Below are 20,423 nucleotides of genomic sequence, written 5' to 3'. Positions count from 1 at the left end.
CTAAAAGGGAAAGAAATTGCTCTAGATGGTGATAAAAATCAGATTGTCAATTCACTAAAAGAAAAGTCAACAATCTTAGAAATTGATGAATCTGAACTAGAGGCAGAAAGGGTGTATGTGCAAAGAATGACAGAGATTTATGACAGAGAATTGTTAAATCAAATGCTGACTGACAAAGATTTTGAAAAACAAGAAAGTTTGATGAAGCTATTTGAAGATAACAAGAAATTGAGGGATGAATCAAACTATGAAGATCAGATGGAAGTCCCACAAGAATTAATTAACAAGTTCTTAAATGATACAGAAATTCCAAATGGAATGCTAGTATCTCTGCTCAAGCTGATTAAGCAAGAAGAACCAGAGACAGAGGTAAAGGAGAAACTAGACACTGTTATTGACAAAATTTCAAAAGCTTTGAATGAAGAAAAGATTGCTCAAGACAATGAATTGAAAAGTTTGAAATTGGAAGAGGAATCGGAACAAGAAATGAAAGTTCAGAAAATGTTATGCAAGTATGGTGGAAAACCAAAATTTTTGGTGAAAAATGGAATTCCCTTTGATTCGGTAAAAGTCATGACAAGAAAAGAGATTTTGAGCAACTTCAAGAGAATAAAAGGACAACAGTTGAGCAATAAGAATGGAGTTTCTCAGTCTCTAGTTGGCAAGAACAAAGGAATATCCAAAAGGATGGTTGATCTATCAAAAATGACAATGAAGGGGAAATCCAAAGTAAAGGTACTCTGCAACAAGACAACATCCTTTGTTTCGAAACAGAACATTACAAAGAAAAGGAAAATGTCTGTTATTACTCAAGAGAAATCAAAGCAGATACACTTGAAGATGGATAAACCTTCTGTCAAGGATGAAGTAAAAGCCAAAAACCCTTCAGTCAACTGCAATGTTGTACCAAGTGGAGTATTTTATAACTCTAGGACTGAACACCTGAATATTATGATGGAAAATGGACAGATTGAGAAAATCTTCTCCAAAAACGATTTCAGAAAATTCAGCCTATGGCAATTGAATGTGATTGCAGCACTGCAACTATCTGACTATCAAGGGAGACACAGGCCAACAAGTGCTAAGCAATCTGAATTATTAAGATTTTTAAGAGAACAAGGGAAGTTGAACTTTCTCTGTTTAAGCAAGCCTACTACAATGCCTCAAGAAGATGAAGATCTTATTTAGAATAGAATTTGATGTGTAACGTCTTCTGACAGCTTTTGAATATGTAATCATTTGTTTATGTTATTTGAATATGTATTTGACTTTAATTTGATGTGTATTTTGATCCTGTGTAAAGTAACCTTAGAGGTGTTTTGGGACAGCTGAGGTGTTCCAATCTAGGGGAGATTGTTGAGTCAAGATTTGACCCAAAATTGATCATATGGAAGATTGGAATCTTCTCAATCTCCTTTGGAATGACTAAGTATGGAACCGGGCACACCTAAGACATCCGAGCAAGCTTTTACTTAGCTAGGCATGTATTTTGCCTATCGGGCAAGGTTATCTTCAAGAAGTCCTCTTTAGTGGATATCCGGGCAGGGTTCACTCTTTTGTGTATACCCGGGCAGGGTTCACTATATCAAGCAGGTTTGATCTTGTAACACCCCGTGACCGCAGCGGAAACGTAAACGGGATTCGACAGACACCTCTGATATCAACCACATTGTTTATAAAGAAAATTGAATGTATTAATATACTTCAAAATTACATTGTCTCGTCTTTCATTATCGTCTAGGTGATACACACTTCATACAATACGATTCATAATTCTATCTGTTATAATGTATCCTAACGTCCAGCACGCAAAACTTACACACATCAAGCACTTAGCACGTAATCAATCACTTTATCTTAGTTGTACCTGAAAAGCATGTGAGAAAACGGGTCAACTACGAATAGTTGGTGAGTTTCACAATTTTAGTAAACCATGATAAATCCATATCATAATATAATATTATCTGGGGACACTGTCAACCCATAAATACATTTAATAACCTCTGGGAACTCTGTTACCCCAAAAACATACTTCCAATAACCTCTGGGAACTCTGTTACCCCAGAAACACATTTAATAACCTCTGGGAACTCTGTTACCCCAGAAACATACTTCCAATAACCTCTGGGAACTCTGTTACCCCAGAAACACATTTACTAACCTCTGGGAACTCTGTTACCCCAGAAACATACTTCCAATAACCTCTGGGAACTCTGTTACCCCAGAAACTGTTGCGGGACCTTACAATATTAACAACTCAAACAATTACCATTTCAATACATTACCGTACGATTCCCGTACATTAAACATTATATAAATACATTCATTTCCATGCGTTCAGCACGTACTTAATCATTTTGATAGAAACATGCTTTCCGCCCCGGGAAAATATTTAAAACAGTTCAGTAAAAGGGGCTCGTGAAAACTCACCTTAGCACATGCAAGCAGGTAACAACAATCATTATCAATTAACTTGTCCAATCTGTAATATGATCCCTACGATCATTATTATACAATTATTGTTTTTATAATCTTTAATCTTATCAATCGGTACACCTGGGGACACTATCAACCCAGCACTGTACCCGTTCTGGGGGCAAGGTTAACCCAGAAACACTTCTCCGGACATAGATTGTGATGTCGTTTAGAGTTCCAAGGTCACAACTACTTTTAGTCGTTTTTCTCGTTTTGCGTGCCTAGCACTGTTATCCGTCTTTATGTTTTCAAAAAAAATGAGTTTGGTCACATACGACCCGAAAATAGTTGTTACTGATATTTTAATTTAAAATGTGAAATTATAGCTCGGTTTAGACGTCCCGATTGGCCGCGGGACCCGTTTCCGTCTTTGGCGTACCGGAAACTGTTAAATCGGTTAAAAATACCCAAATCATCCGAATTATTTTCGGATGATTCATTTTTAATTATTTAACTCAATTATATGAAAATAGTCCATTTTTAAGGTTTTTATACACCAGTCAGCTCGCTTAAGCGAACTTCACCGGTTTATGCGTTTTAACTTTAAAAGTTTGATAATTAGCACGATTAATTATCCGTTTACTCTCAGATCTGGAAATTTTGCACAAATCACTTTTTAACAGTGGGGAATTTTATAAAAATATTTCCAGAACTAATTCTTATATTTAAAATTTACTTATCTATTTTTAAACACCATTTAAACACTAAATATGTCGTAAATACCAAACTATCTTAGAAAAATTCCAAATTTCTCCTGGATGTCCCCTGCCATTCACATAGTCCCCTGTAATTTTTCCAAAACTAAAATCTTCTTTTAAATGCCATTTTTACTAAAACCGAGCTAGAAATCCCTAGAACTCGTTTAACCGAAAAGCCTACTTAGACTTCTCCAACGGACCTCAAATTTTGTGTGTAACTTATACATGATATGAAAAGCGTATCTGAAATTTTCCAGAATTTTTCATGATATTTAACTATTTTTCACCATTTTTGGTCAAAACCGAGCATTAAATTCACCAAATATTCATCCTTTATCCAAAAATTACCAAAAATTCACAGAACTCATATTTTAATGTGTTTAACATCTCTGTAAAATTTCATGACCTAACTCTAAACGACCAACAATCTGTCCAAGAACACATACACCGACATAAACCGAATATACCTTTCGTTTTCCGCCACTACAAGCTACAAACTCGTCTTTCCACCTTATCTACCACTAAATACAGAGCCTACAAACAACATACCACAATACCAAGCAAGTTACACTCACGATCAAGCCATATCTTTCATGGTTACGGTTATGATCCCAAAAACAAGGATTTAACCGTAAAAATTCGTTTTTGACTCGTTTAACTCATTTCTTGGACCAAGATCCTTTGTATAACCCGTATACATCACTTGATCATGCAAGAATCGGTTTCATCTCGGGTTTTCACCCATTTTTCATTTGAAACTTCATTTTCTTGAAAGAAAACTTAAGAAAAGAAGATAAACACGATTACAACTCAGTTTTTACCTTGTGTTCTTGCTTGAAAACTCGGGTTTTTGATCAAAGGTTTGAGAGAGTTGAAGGTTTGTTGAGTGGGTGTGTGAAAAAAAGAAAATGAAATGGTTTGTGGGTGTGGGTGTTCCGATCGGAACTATTGGATGGGTAGGGTGGGACCCACTTGTTCAATCTAGTCCACTCATTTGGATTTCCATGATCTGGATAATGTTTTGGATAATCTGGTTCAGTTCGTTTTTCGGTTAAACGTTTAATTCGGCTTAAAACGGTCGTTTTTCGGCTTAAAAACTGAAATTTATATAAAACCGATTTAAAACTTTTTAAAGACTTAAACCATGATGTTTATTAACTTAAAACATCATATCATTAATTATCGCGCATCTTTTTCGGCTTGATCGATCGTCTCTTGCTCGGTTTGGTATTAATGGTTTCGTTTAAGGTACCGACATACCTTTAAATCGAAATTCTTTTTCTGTGCCGTAAATCACTTATCCCGAAGCTTTAATACTTCGTAGTCATTACTAAACATCATATATCTCGTCTATAATTGAACCCTCGATTCATTCGGGTTTCAATAACTATCGATCGTTTGATCGCATATTCAATACGGTGAATCATATATTCACGTACAATCAATACAATGAACCATGTATTCTCGTATAATTGCCATGGTAATTCATGTATCCGACATTACATATGACGTAGCTAACGCCTACCAGTTAGGGTATACTTGGTTTCGTCGGAATCGTTACATTCTCCCCCCGTTAAGAAATTTTGTCCTCGAAATTGTACACGCCCACTATCTCATTTCGAGAGAAAGGTGGGGGGATTTTTCCTTCAGAATTCATCCTCGCGTTACCAAGTATAATCTGGTCTTCGCTGTGAATTCCACTTAATCTTAATTAATAAAGCTTGGTATGTCCAAACTGTTTAGTTTTCCCGTCTACTATCACTACGGAATTAGTTATGTTATCGAACATGTCTTCTATGAGTACTTCTATTACTAGTACTTTCGTTGCCTCATCGCTTAGGCACTATTCAATCCGTATACATGGAAAAACATCATGTATCGTACTTAGCCACTAGAATACTTTAATCGATAAACTAAATGACCAACCATGGAGATAGTTCTCATGGGGTCCAAATTATTTAGAGGCTATTTTCGGTTTTGCCAAACTCATATCACCTCTCTAAGGTGACGCCTTAAAATACCTTGTCACCTCTCTCCGGCGACAATGGTTTCCTTTGAACGTTGGCATAACTCCTTTGCCAATCACGCGCTGCTTTCAACTTGTCTTAAATATTATAAATCCGATTGGTTGTTTCTCGAATCAATTCCAATCTTATGGCTTGATTGACGCCCATTTTCAATTTAACAAATTGGTGATAATTACTTCACCCATAAAAAGCTTCAAGCTCTCGATGCTTCCTTCCCCGCCTTCCAATAATGGAAGTAGGGTGACTATTTTGATCTGAGATAATTGGAAATGGCACTCCACGATGAGATACCATTTCACCATCAGGAATTTAGGCAAGAATTCATTGTGGTAATCGTCATAGATTGGAATGAAATGCGAGGATTGGTTAATCGATCCGCGATTACCCAATTTTCCTCATGCCTTTGATATATCTTGGGAATTTGCATCCCGAAATCCAATGTAATTTATTCCCACTATCATTGGCGATTTTTCTGTTATTGTGGCGTTCGCAAGGGTTTTCGGTATGCAGCCTTATCTCTTGCATAACTTACATTTTCACCAATATACGTAACCATATCTTTCTCCACTCTTGGTCATTAACAACATCCTTTCAGAGATCTGTATCATCAATAGTCAAATCCGATCCCGGATGTATGGATTATTTCGATCTATGCGCTTCGTCAATGATTAATTCACGAAGGTCATGGAGGGTCGGGATCCAAATCCGATTTTTGAAGTAGAGAATTTCGTGCACGCGTTGTTCGAAATTCTTCTCATTGCCATAAAGTTCCTCCTTTTCCAATTGTCCCTCTTTCAACGCCTCACGTTGAGCGACTCGAATCAGATCCGAAAAGTTCGACTGGACTATCATCCCCAACGTACTCATTCGCAATGGCTTAACCCGATCTTTCCTACTAAAGGCATCGGTTACGACGTTAGCCCTGCCGGGTGGTAACGGATGTCACAGTTGTAATTGTTTAACAACTCAACCCATCTTCGTTGCCTCATATTTAGTTCTTTCTGATCGAATACGTGATGCAAACTTTTATGATCGGTGAAGATGGTGCACTTCGTATCGTAGAGACAATGTCTCCACATTTTAAGTGCATAGATAACCGCTCCCAGTTCTAAGTCGTGAGTAGTGTAATCTTACTCGTGTACTTTTAACTGTCGGGAAGTATAGGCTATGACCTTATTATACTGCGTCAACACGCATCCTAATCCTCTACGCGACGCGTCACAATACGCGACAGAACCATCGTCTCCATCGGGGAGACTTAAAATCGGCGCTTGGTACAATTTTAACGGTTTCTATCTTATTTGGATCTTTGCGTAATCCCTGTTGCTTTACAACATGACCAAAGGATTATGCCCTCTTTATTCAAAGTCACATTTTGAAAACTTCGCGTATAGCTCATCTTGCTTTAACACTTCCATAATTTTCCTTAAATGTCGTTCGTGCTCTTCTTTATGTTGCAAATATATCAAAGTATTATCAATGAATGCTATGACAGATTTGTCAAAATAAAGTTTACAGACCCGGTTCATGAGTTCCATGAACACTGCCGGCACATTTGTTAGCCTGAACGGCATGAATAAGAATTCACAATGGCCGTACGAGTTCGAAGCGCTGTTGTTGCAACGTCCCCTTCTTGGATTTCTCATTTGGTGATAACTATAGCTAAGATCAATTTTTCTAAAGATAAATCGCCCTTTGCAGTTGGTTAAACAGATCATTTACTTCGAAGAAGTGGATACCTATTCTTGATCGTCACTTTATTCAATTCTCCCTACTCGATACATATCCTAACACTTCCGTCCTTCATTTCCCAAATACACCGGTGCACCCCATGGCGACTAACTAGGTCGTATACAACCTTTATCCAATAATTCTTGCATTTCAGTTGGCGCAAGTCGGTAAGATGCTTTAGCAACAAGGCCAGCTTGAGGTATTAAATCGATTCTGAATTCGACCTGTCGGGTTGGCGGTAATCCAGGAAGTTCTTCTGGGAGAACTTCTGGATATTTAAGTATCACTGAAACATCTTCTATATGTTTTCTTTTAAATACTTTGGCAATCGCGTTTGTTAAATACACCACGTCTTCTTGTCGTAAATATTATAACATCTCAAGATGAGATTAGAGTGGTAACATAATACCGTACACTTTTCTCTGTATCTAATCGCTTCATCGTCCGAAAGAGAGCTTCTAATCATCTTCTTTTCCTATTTGATCTCAGCTTCATGTTGAGTTAGCCAATCCATGTTAACTATTACGTCAAAACTTCTTAACTTTGTTGGTCGTAGGTCAAAAGGGAAAGGTTAATCGTTCAGAATAATAGGACAATTCCGAACAATTTAGTTAACCATTAGGGATTTACCGTTAGCGATTCTACAGTATAGGGTTCTATAGTTTCACTAATCGGTATCTTTCCAAAGGGTAGGAGATTAACAGGAATTAACTACTATCGACGACCGTAAAAAATATCACTGGTGCCTATTGATTTGAAACTACAACATACTTAATACCACCTTTGGATCATGACGTGCTTTATTCGTATTACTCACAAAAGCACGGCTCCTTGCTTGATCAGAGGTTGATGCTTGTCATGAGGTTCGTCTTCCAACTACACCTTGGTTCAACTTTGGGCAATTTCTTTTGAAACGTTCTGTACTGCCACATTCATAGCAAATACAACTGTTTGGCATACTTTGATTTCTTTGGGTGGATTGTTATTGAAGTTGTTGGGTTCGGAGTGGTCGTACAGGAATGGGTTGGGGGTTGCCGGTTCACATGGCTTCAATTGGTTCTACAATTGGGGCATTACGTCCATCCTTGCTACACCTGTGGCCCACTATCACTCGACATTTTTCTTCCTGCCGATAACCATATATTTTCCACATTCAGGGAAGGACCCTTTATGCGGTTCATGGTTTCACACCAGAACTAGTCTTAGTATAATTCTGGGTTGTAGGACATACCTACTTATTCACAAGTCTATCTTGCACTATACCTTTATCATTTCCCTTCTTTAACACTCGACGTCTCACCTAACGTCCTTCCATTCCGCTTCCCATAAAGTCAAATATATCAATGCTGGCTTGTGCCACAACCCTTCCAAAGGTTGTATATATTTTACATGGTTGACTATACTCCTTATCGATGGAGTTAGTCCCCAATCTAGCACTCACTTTGCTTCGTTTCAGGAGTAATTAGCCATGTTACCAGACATGACAATTCCTTCAAACGATTTGCGTGTTCTAAGTGATCAGCACACAACATTTCTATCTTTCATAGCTCAGTTTCCAATCTCTGAGTTTAATTACTCGAATAAAAATGCTCTAGCACAAGAATTTTAAATCCTGACCATATCATCTGAGTAAAATTTTTCCAACTATAATTTTTGTACCATCGTGTTCCATCACGATACAACATAATCTACCAACATATCTGTAGCATATTTCACTACACAATATTCTAGACTCTTACCAATATCCTTAACCATTTCGATCTTTTCCATCCACTCGCTAATCTATTCCTCCCTTTACCATCAGTAAACTATTAATAATTTCCTTACCACAAACAACAAACATATCCTTCATACCGGATCTAATTCATTACGACTACTATTCATGTTTAGTTTATAACTAATACTTGTAGTTATAATAGCATTCGGTGTAACATTTTCACTCTTAGTAATTACATTAAGAGTTGAAATATTCATAATCATGTGATTGCTCGATCTATAATTCTGCGATCACATTTGCATCAACACTAGCAGTGAACAGTGATACGACATTCGGTATCATCATCTGCTATCTTTGAGCAATCAACTGAATCATATCAATCTCCATCATTGGAGTTACTCTTTTTATGTCATTCTGCCGTACTCATCCCGTACGCAGTAATCAATACTAATCTCACCATATACTCGTTACCAGCTCAATCATAACAACAGGTACACATACACATCAAATATTATCAAATATATTACACATACCGGCATCTAGTATATATGTCCCACAAATATAATAACATATGGACTTAACCTGACATCGGTTAACGTTTAAATGTGTTTCATAACCCTTGTCACCAACTGACATATAGACCTTTCTCAACAAAGATCAATGTTTAATATGCTTGATTTCAATATCTTTTTGCATGTCCGCATAACCGATACATGCTCACCGTGAGCACCGAACGATTACGTACCACGGAGTTATAATATCCGTGTCTATTCGTATATACGGCATACACAGTATACCTCCTACGAACGAACAACCAACTATGCCATAATGATTCTAACACTTCTTTGTGTATAGGTAATCATTCTATTCGAGCATACATGGGTGTAAACATCTAACGGATGTAAGGATAACATAGGAAGTTATTAGAATAGGCGGTACCGGTGTTGGTAGGGTATGGGATTTATCAATTTTTGGTTGGGAGTGACGGTTACTAGACATTTCTGGTTAATGTCAAATGGGATATTTGATTTGGTACCATCATAACTATAACCCGATAAGTCCGACTTATCACCAACCGATGCCCTAGAAATTTCAGCATCCTCGGTACTTTTTATTATCACATCCCCCGGTTCTTTATCCGGGTCTTATTTCCTAATACTTGAACCCACAAGATATGCACACGTATATATATATATATATATACACATTAGCACATATAAATAATAGTATATACTGTACACATATGATGCCATTTTTACCTATTAATGTACCCCGTGACATTCCCCTGAATTCCCTCGTGCGGACAAGTCTGTTATTATGTTCCGGACCATAATAACTCACTTGTCCATCCAAGTTCATCCAGACCTCGTCACTATAAATTATTAGTTGATATTCAGATCCTATAACACTTGAGCTACTGGTTATATTTTAGGTATCTTTTAAAGACATCCTAATTCTTTTATAACCAATGGCTCTGATACCAAGTTCTGTAACACCCTGTGACCGCAGCGGAAACGTAAACGGGATGCGACAGACACCTCTGATATCAACCACATTGTTTATAAAGAAAATCGAATGTATTAATATACTTCAAAATTACATTGTCTCGTCTTTCATTATCGTCTAGGTGATACACACTTCATACAATACGATTCATAATTCTATCTGTTATAATGTATCCTAACGTCCAGCACGCAAAACTTACACACATCAAGCACTTAGCACGTAATCAATCACTTTATCTTAGTTGTACCTGAAAAGCATGTGAGAAAACGGGTCAACTACGAATAGTTGGTGAGTTTCACAATTTTAGTAAACCATGATAAATCCATATCATAATATAATATTATCTGGGGACACTGTCAACCCATAAATACATTTAGTAACCTCTGGGAACTCTGTTACCCCAAAAACATACTTCCAATAACCTCTGGGAACTCTGTTACCCCAGAAACACATTTAATAACCTCTGGGAACTCTGTTACCCCAGAAACATACTTCCAATAACCTCTGGGAACTCTGTTACCCCAGAAACACATTTACTAACCTCTGGGAACTCTGTTACCCCAGAAACATACTTCCAATAACCTCTGGGAACTCTGTTACCCCAGAAACTGTTGCGGGACCTTACAATATTAACAACTCAAACAATTACCATTTCAATACATTACCGTACGATTCCCGTATATTAAACATTATATAAATACATTCATTTCCATGCGTTCAGCACGTACTTAATCATTTTGATAGAAACATGCTTTCCGCCCCGGGAAAATATTTAAAACAGTTCAGTAAAAGGGGCTCGTGAAAACTCACCTTAGCACATGCAAGCAGGTAACAACAATCATTATCAATTAACTTGTCCAATCTGTAATATGATCCCTACGATCATTATTATACAATTATTGTTTTTATAATCTTTAATCTTATTAATCGGTACACCTGGGGACACTGTCAACCCAGCACTGTACCCGTTCTGGGGGCAAGGTTAACCCAGAAACACTTCTCCGGACATAGATTGTGATGTCGTTTAGAGTTCCAATGTCACAACTACTTTTAGTCGTTTTTCTCGTTTTGCGTGCCTAGCACTGTTATCCGTCTTTAGGTTTTCAAAAAAAATGAGTTTGGTCACATACGACCCGAAAATAGTTGTTACTGATATTTTAATTTAAAATGTGAAATTATAGCTCGGTTTAGACGTCCCGATTGGCCGCGGGACCCGTTTCCGTCTTTGGCGTACCGGAAACTGTTAAATCGGTTAAAAATACCCAAATCATCCGAATTATTTTCGGATGATTCATTTTTAATTATTTAACTCAATTATATGAAAATAGTCCATTTTTAAGGTTTTTATACACCAGTCAGCTCGCTTAAGCGAACTTCACCGGTTTATGCGTTTTAACTTTAAAAGTTTGATAATTAGCAAGATTAATTATCCGTTTACTCTCGGATCTGGAAATTTTGCACAAATCACTTTTTAAAAGTGGGGAATTTTATAAAAATATTTCCAGAACTAATTCTTATATTTAAAATTTACTTATCTATTTTTAAACACCATTTAAACACTAAATATGTCGTAAATACCAAACGATCTTAGAAAAATCCCAAATTTCTCCTGGATGTCCCCTGCCATCCACATAGTCCCCTGTAATTTTTCCAAAACCAAAATCTTCTTTTAAATGCCATTTTTACTAAAACCGAGCTAGAAATCCCTAGAACTCGTTTAACCGAAAAGCCTACTTAGACTTCTCCAATGGACCTCAAATTTTGTGTGTGACTTATACATGATATGAAAAGCGTATCTGAAATTTTCCAGAATTTTTCATGATATTTAACTATTTTTCACCATTTTTGGTCAAAACCGAGCATTAATTTCACCAAATATTCATCCTTTATGCAAAAATTACCAAAAATTCACAGAACTCATATTTTCATGTGTTTAACACCTCTGTAAAATTTCATGACCTAACTCTAAACGACCAACAATCTGTCCAAGAACACATACACCACATAAACCGAATATACCTTTCGTTTTCCGCCACTACAAGCTACAAACTCGTCTTTCCGCCTTATCTACCACTAAATACAGAGCCTACAAACAACATACCACAATACCAAGCAAGTTACACTCACGATAAAGCCATTTCTTTCATGGTTACGGTTATGATCTCAAAAACAAGGATTTAACCGTAAAAATTCGTTTTTGACTCGTTTAACTCATTTCTTGGACCAAGATCCTTTGTATAACCCGTATACATCACTTGATCATGCAAGAATCGGTTTCATCTCGGGTTTTCACCCATTTTTCATTTGAAACTTCATTTTCTTGAAAGAAAACTTAAGAAAAGAAGATAAACACGATTACAACTCGGTTTTTACCTTGTGTTCTTGCTTGAAAACTCGGGTTTTTGATCAAAGGTTTGAGAGAGTTGAAGGTTTGTTGAGTTGGGTGTGTGAAAAAAAGAAAATGAAATGGTTTGTGGGTGTGTGTGTTCCGATCGGAACTATTGGATGGGTGGGGTGGGACCCACTTGTTCAATCTAGTCCACTCATTTGGATTTCCATGATCTGGATAATGTTTTGGATAATCTGGTTCAGTTCGTTTTTCGGTTAAACGTTTAATTCGGCTTAAAACGGTCGTTTTTCGGCTTAAAAACTGAAATTTATATAAAACCGATTTAAAACTTTTTAAAGACTTAAACCATGATGTTTATTAACTTAAAACATCATATCATTAATTATCGCGCATCTTTTTCGGCTTGATCGATCGTCTCTTGCTCGGTTTGGTATTAATGTTTCGTTTAAGGTACCGACGTACCTTTAAATCGAAATTCTTTTTCTGTGCCGTAAATCACTTATCCCGAAGCTTTAATACTTCGTAGTCATTACTAAACATCATATATCTCGTCTATAATTGAACCCTCGATTCATTCGGGTTTCAATAACTATCGATCGTTTGATCGCATATTCAATACGGTGAATCATATATTCACGTACAATCAATACAATGAACCATGTATTCTCGTATAATTGCCATGGTAATTCATGTATCCGACATTACATATGACGTAGCTAACGCCTATCGGTTAGGGTATACTTGGTTTCGTCGGAATCGTTACAGATCTTCATAGCCGAGTAAGGTTTACTTCAGAGTAAGCTCTTGGCTAACCAAGCTCAGGAAACCAAGTGTTTGGAAGATCGGGCAGGGTATTCTTTAATAATGCAGTGGTCCAGGTAAGCTTGATGTTTAAGGAAATATCTCAAGTAACATCGGGTAGGATTCAACTTCAAGCAAGGTACAGTGCTTCCAAGCATACTTTGCTAATAAGCTTATTCCAAGCAAAGCGTTGATGGGACCATTGAAGAACAAGGTTGCTCGTTGGATTATGTCGGGCAAAGTCTGATATAATCAAGAAGATTGAAGTCTGCTGGTGAGTATTTTCCTTTGGAAAATACTTCAAGTAAATCATACCCGGATAACTGTTCCCGAGCACACTTCATGGTTACCAAGTCTAACAAGGAAGGCAGAGCACAAAGTCTACTCGGAGAAGTTTACTTCTACAAAGCCTACCCGGAAGACTTGTTTTACACTTAGGATTATTTTGATTATGTAATTTGAATATGTACATTATATTTAGGGTTTCTAGAAGGAATGACAGTTTTCTTGAGGTTTCAGCCCTATAAAAGTAATAATTAGGTCACATCTCAAGGACACGGGAAAGAGGCGGTTGAATACAATATTAGAAAGAACATTTATTGAGCGACGGCCGTTCTTAGATTTGTACGGAAAAACTTTCCTCTCAAGAAACCCTAGATAAGATTATCATTTGTATGATTTGATATTATATAGATGGAAATCTTTTGAGTGAATCTTGTGTGTGTTAGTTAACTTTGATTGATTACTCAGCAAACAAATCGTTTGTTATTGATTCCGCCTTTATCAAACGGTTTTCTTTCTAAATATAGCAACCCGTCATTAACTCTCTTGTCAACACATTATTGTGTGAGTTATGACTTGATTTGTTTAAGATCTATCTACAATCGGGGACCCGATATGAATTTTTATTTATTTTATTTTAAAAGCTTATAATTAAATAAACTAATTACTTAATTAAATTAAAGTAAACTAAAAAATTGAATTACTGAATAAGACTTTAGTAAATTCAAATATGAGAAAGAGTTACCTAGGCAAGGAATCCAAATTGTGACGACTCGGGATTTTATCGGTTACGGGTAAATGCTACGGGAACCGAGAATCTAAAGGTATGAAGCTCTAGGAAACTTAATGGATCCTTAATCTCTCTCAAGGTGTCACCTAAAAAGAAATCTTAGAGATCATGTAAAAACACCGGCTTATTGGTTCACCTGTCAGTTCACCAACTATGATTAATTACCCTAGAAAACAGCTAACCAGTCGGTTTCACTATCTCAATGCACCTAAGTACACGGGGTGGTTTTTGAACAATCTAAAGGACACAGGTAAACAGTGAAATTAAGGTAAAAATAGGCAAACCTCCTGTCAGATAATTTAACCTAAAACCCTAACAACGCAGACAAACCCGACAACTTATCACCCGTCGGATATTTAAGCTAGTAAGAATATAAACTTCTAATAATATGCCAAAAATCCGTTTCTACGGTAAATGATCTCAATAAACCATAAACAAGTTGCAAACACACAGTAAGCAACCCTAACATGCAACCTATAATTGAAAGACATTCAATAAAGTAACATGTGAAACATTCATTTAGACACAAATTAAAAATAAATAGACAGAATTACAAATTTTGTCCTTTAAATAAAGCCAATTTACGGTTCGTGTCCTTTTTTTAGTTTCTTTGCAGGCGGTGTACTTTAAACATTTTTTTCTACACGTTATGTCCTTTACGCTAACTGGGTTAAAAAAACTCAGTTAAGTATGACATGTGCCAGACAAGTGATGGGCATAATTGTAATTTTTAATGTATCCTTAAATTTAAAAAAAAAGAAAAGAAAATATATATAATACATTCCCCTCATTTCTCTCTTCTTTCTCTCTAAGCCACCACCATCACCATAAATTCCGGCCACCATAAATTCCGGCTGTCTAAACACAAACCAAGATCAGCCACAACTCACCTCCACTTTCTTCGATTTTCAACTTATTCATAACCAGATCGGTTAATTACCTCTAAAAGTTACTTTCTCTCGTCGGTAATTTCACTAAACCTTGCTTTTTTACTTCCGATCTTGATGTTTCTGGACTAATTTCACTAAACCTTGCTTTATTATTATTATTATTATTATTATTATTATTATTATTATTATTATTATTATTATTATTATTATTATTATTAATAAGGCGATTGCTAGTATTATTGAATCTTTTTCCAGTGAAGCCACGAATGATTATACATGGGGCTTGTATTTCACTGGCAATTGGGGCCATCTGGGTTGGATACAATTGGAGGCGTGAAACCCTATAATTGGAATTGGAATTGGGATGAGATGATTTGGGTTTCTTTGGAATGTGGGTGTTGTTGTCATCGTAACCAAAGGTGGATCGGAAGTGTGGGTGGTGGTGTTTGAAGCGATTGATGGCCAAAGTACCCATTGCCGATTGATTGGTTTTTGATTTTATGAAGTGGGTCGATGATGGTTTTGAGTTTTGTTGCTGCTTTGAGATTAAATTATTGTTAATTTTGTTTGGAGTTTGGACAAATCCTTTCTGGGTTTTGATGGGTTTTCGATTTTATGAACTGGGTAACAGGCGAAACTAGGGCTTACGTGTTGTGGTTTATGTAACAGGCGATGGTGGTCAGTGGAGGCGGCCGGTCGGTCAGTGGGTTGGTTAGGTGAATTGGGTTTTCGGATACGGGTTTTGGAAAAGGATGGGTCGGGTTCGGGTGATAGGGATCGTTTTCGTTTGTGAACGGAAAGTGTGGCGGCGGTTTGTGAGATGGAGAGGAGGTGGTGGTGGTGGTTGGAGATGGGTTGTTGACGGCGATGATGGGGAGTGGGAGGTTGGATATTAGGGAGGAGAGTAGGTGTGGGTATGGAGAGGAGGTGGTGGTGGTGGGTTGAATGGAATCTGCAACGAGGTTGCCGGAATTTATGGTGGCCGGATTTTATAGTGATGGTGGTGGCTTAGAGAGAAAGAAGAGAGAAATGAGGGGAATGCATTATATATATTTTCTTTTCTTTTTTTAAATTTAAAGATACATTAAAATTACAATTATGCCCATCACATGTCTGGCACATGTCATACTTAACTGAGTTTTTCTAACCCAGTTAGCATAAAGGACGTAACGTGTAAGAAAAAAATGTTTAAAGGACACCGCCTGCAAGGAAACTAAAAAAAGAACACGAACCGTAATTTGACTTTGTCTAAAGGACAATTTGTAATTCTATCAAATAAATACGCATGAGACACATCCAATAAATATGATCAAAACTTTTAATCAATCAAAATCCCATAAACAAAACCCAAAAACTGACAAGTCCAAAGCAATCAACAAAACATCATCACAAGCCTAGATAACTTGTAACACCCCGGCCCCTCGCACCACCAATATTGTCCGCTCTGCCCACGAAGAGTTCACGAATTTGTTTTTGGTTGCCCAAAACGCGTTGGTGATTGAAGAGGCAGGACATTACTTATGAACCAGCGATCTCTCTTGTCCACGGCCGATGTGGGATAGTCTAAGAGTGGGACAATGTTGTGTTTGGCAAGAGTGTTACAGACAACCCCCCTTTGGACTAATCGTCCTCGATGAGGCGCGTCCCAGCATCTCGAACGGCACAAGAGTGGCTTTGATACCAACTGTAACACCCCGGACCCTCGCACCACCAATATTGTCCGCTCTGCCCACGAAGAGCTCACGGATTTGTTTTTGGTTGCCCAAAACGCGTTGGTGATTGAAGAAGCAGGACATTACTTATGAACCAGTGATCTCTCTTGTCCACGGCCGATGTGGGATAGTCTAAGAGTGGGACAATGTTGTGTTTGCCAAGGGTTTTACATAACTAAAAGGGTTTTAGCCAATAATCATATTCAAGAACGAAACACAAATAAATATAAAAGTGTTCATCATCAAAATTCTCCTTTTTTGCTTTCTTGCTTTCTTGCTTTCTGCGTGTCTCTCGTAACCTCCAAATATGTCACCCTCAAACAAAATAATAATAATAATGATAATGATCTGTAGGGGTTGTCCTCTTATTAATTCTTTTGTTGACTTTTACTGATGACGGCAGTTAGGGCATATCCCTGTTTTTTTCAATAGTTAAAAACTTCTTATCACTTTACCGCTTATTGTTAACCGACATCAAGTGTGCTTCCATTTGGGCCGGATTAGTCCAACTGAACTTTTTATGATCCACTAAAATTGGCTTTGGCCCTTTTCTTGCTTTTGTCCATTTGTGTTTTCTTGATGCTGCTAGTTAAAACATGCATCGAACATTAATATTCAACACATTAAAATTGAGTCTAAACAAATAATAATTTTTTTTTCAATGTTGTGGTGACAAAATTCAATCTCCACGTGACTTTTATTGTTTTATTAAATATGCTACATTTATTTCTTTTGGTAAAAACTATTTATAATGATAATAGTAAAATTCGTTTAACAATTCACCCGATCTCAAGAATAGTAAAAATACTTTATACTAGCTCGTTATTTCTTGAGACTATTAAACTTTATAAATGAGCCAACTAGAAGTTACATTTAATAAAGCCAAGCTCAAAAGTACCCAAAAGTGTAAGGAAATATTAATATAAAAATATATATAATTTAGACCACATCAAATATTCCCACACTTAAACTTTTTTCGTCCTCGAAAAATATATAATGCAACGGAATCATAATTCAAAGTCGATCTTCAAAACATATAGGTTATCTTTTAAGCCTAGATAAACGCAAAAACCGCGATTGCCGATATTGTTTGTCCACTAAAACCCAGCCACCAGCCTATCAAGCCCCCAATTGCATTAAGCGTTTTAAGTTCAAAAACTGCGGCTACACCTACCCCATCTCAGACAAAGAGAGCTATAAGAAATAGAGTAGAAGCAAACTGGCTCGACAAATCACCATAGGCCAAGGACTCGTTGATGGTACTAATTAGATGCACTCGGTGAAATTTGATGGATGAATGGTCCTGTGGAGGTCGTACGAGCTATTCCTAAATATTATTGGACTTTGTCCTATAAATTCCTAATTTGATATTTATTGACTAAGAACCTTCGAGCCCCAATAGTGTATCCTCAGAGTCACTATCCCTTTGGTAACACGTAAACTCTAAGTCCCGTCTAGTATGTGCATCTTTGGCCTCTTTTTCTAACTTTGAGAATGCTTCTTTGGCATTTTACAATACATAACTTGATCATTCATTTGCTTTTCGGACCAACTTTTGGAAATACACTTTCAAAACATACTTTTTTTTTCTTTTTTTTTTATATCACCCTAAATATATAACTATTTTCTAAGCTCGTAAAAAATAGACATGTGGTGGTGTGCTGGTTTGAGTGCATCTAAGTCTTACCATCTCAAAGTTTTTAGATTATGGTAATCCTCCCTAAGCATCGAAATTCGGTTTCACCATTCAAATTATTAGATATATAAAATATGCTAAAGAGGACTATCAAAATTAGTTGGGCCTACCGACACATCCCAAATTAAGTGCCCCATCTTTTATATAATCTCATATATAATAGTAGTTTTAAAATATCAACCTTAAACAATAATATCATTTTCCATTATGCGCAAAATAAATTTTCGGGACATATTTTTTATCTTTAATTTTCAAATTTTTTATTTTTTTTTATTTTTCATATATATATAACTATTTTTTTTCGTTTTAGTTTTATTTTTATTTTTTTTTCTTTTTTTATAAAAATCTAAAAACGTCAGTTTTCCATCCCCACACTTAAATTTCACATTGTCCTCAATGAGAAACAAGGAAAAGACAAAAATAAGCAGAAATAAAATAAAATAAAATAAAACAAAGCATAAAGAAAATGGAACAGACTCCCCTGGTAATATGGCAATGATATGCGTATGTCAATGTTCCAACAAAGCGACCGTATAGCATTGCATTCGCGGCGGCAGCTTTTGGGTACCCTCTACAATCAAATAAGCTCAGAACGCCCCCGTCCGAATGGAGATTGAGTATGGATGAGAGTATCTAAACCTGCAAAACAAAGTTCAAAGCACCCAAAGTAGACATCAAACAGACTCTAAAAACTTAAATAGAATCAAAATATAAAAAAATAAAGGAAAACAAATAAAAAGTATACAAACTCTACACTCAGGTATTACCCGAGGCCTATCCCTATCAAGCAATCAAAGTAGGGATACCAAGGAGAAATACATCTTCCTGGCCCACCGATATAATGCTTTAACCTATGGCCGTTCACCTCTCACGCTCTCCCCTCATGATCAACCAACTCAACTGCACCGTGCGGGAATGCCGCTTTCACCGTGTACGGACCAACCCATTTCGATCTAAGCTTACATGGAAATAACTTCAGACGGGAATTATAAACCAACACCCGATCCCCACACTTGAACTCTTTCACCTTCCTCAACTTTCGATCATGCAATGCCTTCGTATGCTCCTTATAACTCCACGATCTAGCATATACCTCATCTCTCAACTCCTCTATCACATGAATTTGGAGATACCGAATTTTCGCAGCTTGGGTCAGGTCAAGATTAACGGATCTCAACGCCCAATATGCTCTATGCTCTAACTCCACCGGTAAATGACACGTTATCCCGTAAACCATCCTAAAGGGTGTGGTCCCAATAGGCGTTTTAAACGCTCTACGGAAAGCCCAAAGTGCATCATCCAACTTGTCGGACCAGTCCTTTCGGTTCTTGCCGACAGTTTTCTCCAAAATTCGTTTAAAGCCTCGGTTTGCGTTCTTCACTTGACCGCTCGTCTGTGGAAGATAGGCGGTGGATAGCCGGTGGGTGACCCCATACCGTGCCAACGCCTTCTCCATCTGGGCATTACAGAAATGTGTGCCCCTATCACTGATCAAGGCCTTAGGAGTACCAAACCGACTGAACAACCTCTTCAAGAATCCCACTACAACTCGGGCGTCGTTAGTGGGCAAGGCTTGAGCCTCAACTCACTTGGAAACGTAGTCGATAGCCACGAGAATATATCGGTTCCCTCGAGAAGAAGGGAACGGGCTCATGAAATCAATGCCCCAAACGTCGAAAACCTCACAAACCTGAATAGGGTTTTGGGGCATCTCATTACGGGATGAGATGTTACCAGTGCGCTGACAC

General features: G+C 37.1%; 1 protein-coding gene across 1 annotated transcript; it reads right to left on the bottom strand.

Moving 5' to 3' along the window:
* Nucleotides 1-19,543: 19,543 nt before the first annotated feature.
* On the bottom strand, nt 19,544-20,131 carry LOC143597791 (uncharacterized). The gene has a single exon (XM_077076192.1). The coding sequence runs from the start codon at nt 20,129-20,131 to the stop codon at nt 19,544-19,546; it is 588 nt and encodes a 195-aa protein (XP_076932307.1).
* Nucleotides 20,132-20,423: the final 292 nt, after the last annotated feature.

This window comes from Bidens hawaiensis, unplaced genomic scaffold (assembly GCF_021521415.1).
Source record: "Bidens hawaiensis isolate Kalapana, Puna unplaced genomic scaffold, B.hawaiensis_p1.1 tig00001832_1, whole genome shotgun sequence".
In the NCBI taxonomy this organism is placed as follows: Eukaryota; Viridiplantae; Streptophyta; class Magnoliopsida; order Asterales; family Asteraceae; genus Bidens; species Bidens hawaiensis.
This window is presented reverse-complemented; position numbering and strand designations above follow the sequence as displayed.